The sequence below is a fragment of the Ptychodera flava genome, chromosome 16 (assembly GCF_041260155.1).
Source record: "Ptychodera flava strain L36383 chromosome 16, AS_Pfla_20210202, whole genome shotgun sequence".
Classification (NCBI taxonomy): domain Eukaryota; kingdom Metazoa; phylum Hemichordata; class Enteropneusta; family Ptychoderidae; genus Ptychodera; species Ptychodera flava.
Window position 1 is genome coordinate 6,325,207 of NC_091943.1, and position 6,397 is coordinate 6,331,603.

At 38.0% G+C, this 6,397-nt stretch overlaps 1 protein-coding gene across 1 annotated transcript; it reads left to right on the top strand.

The window, feature by feature from the left end:
* Positions 1 to 672: 672 nt before the first annotated feature.
* On the top strand, positions 673 to 5,976 carry LOC139114866 (allatostatin-A receptor-like). Its single transcript, XM_070676803.1, has 2 exons — positions 673 to 864; positions 4,684 to 5,976. The coding sequence occupies exon 2, from the start codon at positions 4,716 to 4,718 to the stop codon at positions 5,778 to 5,780; it is 1,065 nt and encodes a 354-aa protein (XP_070532904.1). The 5' UTR covers positions 673 to 864; positions 4,684 to 4,715; the 3' UTR covers positions 5,781 to 5,976.
* The last annotated feature ends 421 nt before the right edge of the window (positions 5,977 to 6,397 follow it).

Genomic DNA, 6,397 nt, shown 5'->3' on the forward strand with positions numbered 1-6,397 from the left:
TTTGTTACGAGATGTAAATTAGAGCGGAAGAAAGAATGCAAAATGGTAACATAACAACGACTTACATAAAATATCTTTTTACTTAATACAGAACAAAGCATTGAGGAATGAAGAGTGGTGTGCATTTGCCGATTAAAATGTTCAGAGAAAGAATCGTTCGCAGTTCCATCTGTTGTCATTTGAAAACGGGTGACCTTAAAATATATTTATCGTTCGTCGTTTCGTAAAAAGTATGGCGAAGTTAGAGGGCATTGAACAATAACGAGGCATGATAATCTTCGTGATGAATAAGTCATTTCTTTACAAAACTTTTCATTAATCCTGAGCAGATCAAAATATTTATTTATAATTTTGAAATTTGTTTGGGAGACACAAAGCTAATACTGTGACCCACACAGTTGTTAATTTCCCAAAATTTCAGTGGAATCACGTGATCGTAGCTGAAAACGACTTCTGCTCCCCCACACTCTAATGTAATTGGATAATTTCGAATCAACAACAAGCGAGAGGGAGTGATTCGTCGAGCAAGAAGTATTGTCTGCGACATGATAGAAGACTTTAATTTAGTGGAAGCCAAACATAAGATTCGTTTCTGTAATATACAGACGAGTACAAGCGGCGAAGCATTGCTCCAACATTGACAATCACTCTGTATCCAAAGCCATCTGAATTTGAACTTGGTCAACGTCTTATCCGTGGTGTTGGAGCTCCATCAATAGTCAATGACACTGTAACAAAGTGAAGCAACACCTTGTGCTGCGAAGAGATCGAGATTCCAGTGTTGAGACGCTTGTTGTACAAACTACTGTCATACCGTCTGCCTTGCCAAGATAATCACCCAGAAGAGAATTTTTCAAGTCAAAGGTACCGTATAAATCACAAAGTACTTTATGTTAAGCTACCTTATGCTATGACTATCATAAGAATGAAGTCGGTGGCGGTTGAAATAAGTTGGTCGTTATGTATTTGATGATCTTTGTTCGGTTTCTCAAGCAGACAACTTGTCTGTGGTTTCTCAACAGCAAGACATACATGTATTACTTCAAGTACAAAATATAACTGAGCACAAATTACTTCCATGAACTCTCCCTCTCTCTCTCTCTCTCTCTCTCTCTCTCTCTCTCTCTCTCTCTCTCTCTCTCTCTCTCTCTCTCTCTCTCTCATCATCATCATCATCTTTCCGCTTTTCACTCATTACGTAATTGCTAACAGCAAGAACTCGTCAACGTTATCAGTGTAATTTTAACGAGTCATCTTCAGTGACCTAATACTTGTTTTAAACTGAACGTTAGTCGTTCGAGTTAGCTGAGACGATTTCTTTGATGCTTCGGTTGAACGGCGTACTTATCATGAGTGTGTCGGGCTCACGACTTGTAAATCAATTAAAAGTCCATCCACGTCAAAAAATACGCGTAAAAAATACGTAGTATCGGTAATAATTGTACATGTATAGAATATTCATACTGTGCACATCACATGGACATTGCATGTATAAATGGACATATACGGATATTACCAGCGAAAACAACGTTGCAACTCACTGGCATCACAGCTCGGTTCGTCAAGTCAGGGGTGGACTTTCAGATCTCAGAAGTGGTATTCGGAAAACTACATGCAAGCTTTTGCATTCCAGATATTAACCATTTCTAATTTTTCATGATCCTGCATAGCCTGCACGTCATGTTTGTCAAAATTTATACAACGTTTCGCCCGACCTTCGTTTTTAATGTAAAATTAGCATGTCTGTGAAAACACCCAGAAGGTACGGGAAGGTATGATGGTCGATTCGATACCAAATCCATTGCTATACGCGATACTCTGCTTTACGCCATGCAAGGAAATGGTTTTGTGACTGTCATAGAATGTCCTTTGTGGCATGCATTGCTGCAAACGTAGTTAAGGACAGCATCAGCTTTTATATGTCCAAGAAAAGCAGAAATTGGCGTACTTATGTCCAAACCATCAAGCGATCGCTTGTTTTATTACGTTAGACGTTTCTTCCATATTGAATCATAGCGAAAATGTTCCAGTAGATTGTAACAAGAATAATTAAGAATTCATCGAGGATAAAAGTAAAACCGACTGGTTATTTGGTATTAGTTTGTGATAATAAGCTTTTTCAGACGGTCTCAATACAAACAGCTATTTTCAATCATTCGGTAAGCCAAAGCTAACAGAAAAAACCCAGAAAATATATTTTCCTGGCACATTGCTGTTTGAATTACATTACGAATTTTAGGGCCGCAAAAGATCGAATTGAAAGGATAGGTTTGTATATTTCCTCCAATTCGGAAGATTGGTTTGTCATCGAATACTGTTTGGAATCGATATTTTTGAAATTTAGATAGGGAGGGTTACCCGAATAACAGCTTTACTTCAATGAGACAGCATTTTTCCTAGTCTTGTACAGATGGTGTATATACATAATATATAACTACTACATCGCAAGATCTCAAGGGACACTCACGAACTATGTTGTCGGTATAAGTACTTGGAGGATGTCACGGTATATTGGTATTTTCAAGGACATGCACGTCTGTTGAATGTTTAGATGAGGTCAATTTTGTTTATATCTAATCGTCTGAGCAAGTCGTAAATCTTGTACTTCGTTCTTACATTCACAACCACACAACAAATCTCAAGAACGCTGTAAAACCTCACAGTACTGTGTCTATGCCTACAAGTAAACAATAAACTCCTCAAAGTGTGACAATCACCATGCAGGCCACCCAGTATGGCAGTAAATATTTACCAGTTGCTGTTTACCGGTGTCGATTCACACGTTATTTTGAGGAATTTGTGATGACACTGCATTTTATCGCGCGTTGACTATCGGACTATTTTTGTATGACACATTTGAAGAAAAAATACTAGGTAGGCAAGCCCGACGGCAATATCAAAAATAGAAAATTTATGCTCGTCCTCTCAGCATGGTGTGTATATGATGATGTATCCAAAGAAAATACAACCGTAAATATGATATAAAATGGATTAAAACGTAAATATTTAATGAGTGACAATGTTGAAATGGCACATTTCCAGCACAACATGTTGATTCCATGCGTTACGGAACACATACATGTAGGATACGGACAATCATAATATCGATGACATTTTTCTCAAAAACATCAAAATTGACAATCTGTAATCCAATATATTCATACTTTGATGAACAATTAATGACATAGGAAACGAAAAAGGCTGATAATATTGGTTATGGTTCGCGTATGCGTGATCAGTTTCAAAGCTTTGAGCAGTCTTTTGGTGATTGTATATACGTGAGGTAACTTCATCGCTATGGTAATAACCACAGACAAATAGAAGGACAGACTAGCAACGGGTATTGTTCAAGATGTGAAGCGCTTACGTAAGCCCTCCACGTTCGCCTCGCCTCAGGTAGCTTTCGCCTCTGTTTTCCGAAGAGTGCCGACCATGCATCGTTAAGTACTTTCCGGATTTTCGCCAATTTTTAAGCGAAAGTATGTTCGGCAAAGTTTGTGTTGTTGTTGTCGTGTGGTGCTGAGCGGAATGGCGTGCTGGTGAAAACGGGGAAATTTTGAGCTTCGGGAAAGTGAGTTTTACCATTTAAAAATTCCTCTCACATTTTTTATGAATCTATAATGAGTGTCTTTGAACCAAATTTGAAAGTCTTTTATCGATACTCTTTGGTTTTACTCAATGGTTTACGGTCAGTCATATCGTCTTTTAAAAGTTGGTCATGGAAGGACGTGTGTATGAAACTGCTGGCGTGTTATGTTTAAACTTTGATTGGCGTGAAGCAGTGTTTCTGCCCTGAGAGCTCACAAAGTAAGTGGTTGATACGCGACTGGTAGCACGATGTCATCTTGTAGTACTTTTCACATGATCTCGTGCAATTATCAACCACGAACAAAAGTCTCCAAACAATCTAACACCTGTGAAGCTCATTTTAATATGAAAAAGCCATAGTCTACCGAGACGACCATGAAACAAAAGGAATGTTGCTAGTCTGTCTTTCTATTTGTCTTTGTAATAACATAACAAAAAGCTTATTTAAACTTGTGGTAAACTTTTGTCGTATTGGAGAGAGGCGTTAGAAGAGGTTTCTGCTAAACGTCCCCAGTTACAAAGAAGAAAATATATATTTTACTATTTTTAGAAGATGAAGATATTCATATTCATGATAAATTTTTATGCAGCCGTTGGAATGATTTTTCTAGGGATCGAAATACTTAACTCCTTTCATTCCACTGAGTAAGTTTTAAAAAAATGTAGTTTCAATACGATGCAATAGAGTGATTTCAATTGTTGTTCGCGGCAACAATAAGGAAACAAATTCAGGGTTCGTCGAGAAAAAGACGGACTCTAGTCATAAGTCTCACAGTTTATCGTGGTTTGTTTTACTTGTTTGATGACTCGTTGAATTTAAAGAATCAAGAGTACGGATCATTCTTCTTGCGCCATCGATATATTGGAGTGATAATTCGGGATATGAAATGAAAAGCGTTTACAGAGCCATGTCATATTTCAACAACCTTTTGCTCATTTTTGCATTACAAATCGCCAACGAATATCTCTACTATATTGGTATTTATTGGTATTTTGGGTGTGGTCATCGAAAAATCACATGCGTACAGTAACTTATTTTTTGCACTGTTCTTATGACACACCAATATCTAAGTTTCTGTTCTCTTTCTATTCCAGGTTCACAGTTTGAGTCAACTGAAGTCAATACAATGAATAACTCCAGCGAGTCGGGTACATATGCTTCGTTCGCTACATATACAGTGCCGCCTTACGTTTACAATACACAGCTGGCGATGGGTGTAATTGGATTAATTGGTAATTTCCTGGTAATTCTGGTGGTCTGGCTTACACCGGCGTTGAGGACAACCACAAACTACCTGATTGTCAACCTTGCTGTAGCTGATTTGCTAACATCTACTCTACTGATTGTTAACAAATATCCGACACAGGCGTTTAATCTCCCTGTGCCTGGAGGCCTAGCTGGTGAAATCTACTGCCGTCTTTACTACAATGGTGAATTCTTTTGGGTTACAATAAGAGCATCAACGTTTGGTTTGCTGTTGGTGACGTTGGAGAGATATCTTGCGCTGGTCCATTCATTACTCTACAGTAAATACTGCACAAACCGTCACCTTGTGATTGTAGTAATAATTTCTTGGATTTCCTCAGTCATACTTCAAATGATCTTTGCAATTTTTCATAAGGCTGGAAATGGTTATTGCATTCTCTTTGCCTATCCCAACGACACGATCGCTATTTTTTATGCCGTGTTCTATTTCGTTGTTTGCTATCTGATTCCAACAGTCGTTATGGTGTGGGCTTATATCATGATTTCCAACAGTCTAAAAATTAAGTCGCAAAATAATTTGGGAATACATGATGACAGAGTTGAATCGATAGTTAGAGCGCGGAAGCGGCTTATCAGAATGCTAATCCTTGTTCTCCTTGCCTACTTTATCTGCTGGACTCCCCTTACCCTGCTCTTCTTCATTCATAGTCTTGGAGGTCCCACCGACTACTTCGCTGGCTACTTCAATGCTATTATAATAATAGCTTTCGCAAATTCGATCCTAAATCCTTTTATTTACGCGTTTAAGTACCGGCAGTTCCGTAAAGGTCTCATGACGAAGATTTGTCGTTGTTTTATGAGAGACAGTAGGGTGGGTCATGACAACACAACTTCAACGAACTATGTACCGGGAGCATCGGTAGATCGCGGCGAAAACAATGTAGTTCACAAAACTGAAATAGCCGTGGTACCAGTAAACAATTAATCACAAAATTTAATACATTTTGACGACTAGAAACAATACATTCCCATTGTTTATTGGAAATTATAGGACTGAAAATAACGTGATTAGTAAAGCATATGTCCCGAAATCGTGATCAGTAAAAAGCCTAAAAAGCCTATGAGAATCATCTCCGTAGTAATTCCTATTGAGACTATCACTAGTAATTATATTTTTCCGTAGCAACACATGAAAATATTATCAGTCTACTTGAACTCGATATATATATATATATTAGATAGATAGATTAGATAGATAGATAGATAGATAGATAGATAGATCGATAGATCGATAGATCCAAGCAATTAGATTGACCTTACGGTACGACTCGGCTGTTTTGAACTTCATTGGTAACATCTTGTACATTGACACTGCAGTCGAACTTTAACGCGTAGAGCCTTCTCTGCACAACTTATCTCCTTTCAATGAAACACGTGTTACCTGTTGGGGATAATCTCAAAGTTGGGACTCAGGACGGGGCTTGTATAGCGGTATGTATTTGACACGTTCGCAGAAAACACGTTCATACGACAAGGTCATTTGAAACAGAGAGAACATGATTTCGAATGCACTGAACTGAAATACCTTTAACAATTTACATG

What these genes read in the sequence shown, in the direction of transcription:
- LOC139114866 (XM_070676803.1), top strand. Translation starts at nt 4,716, where the DNA reads ATGAATAACTCCAGCGAGTCGGGTACATATGCTTCGTTCGCTACATAT.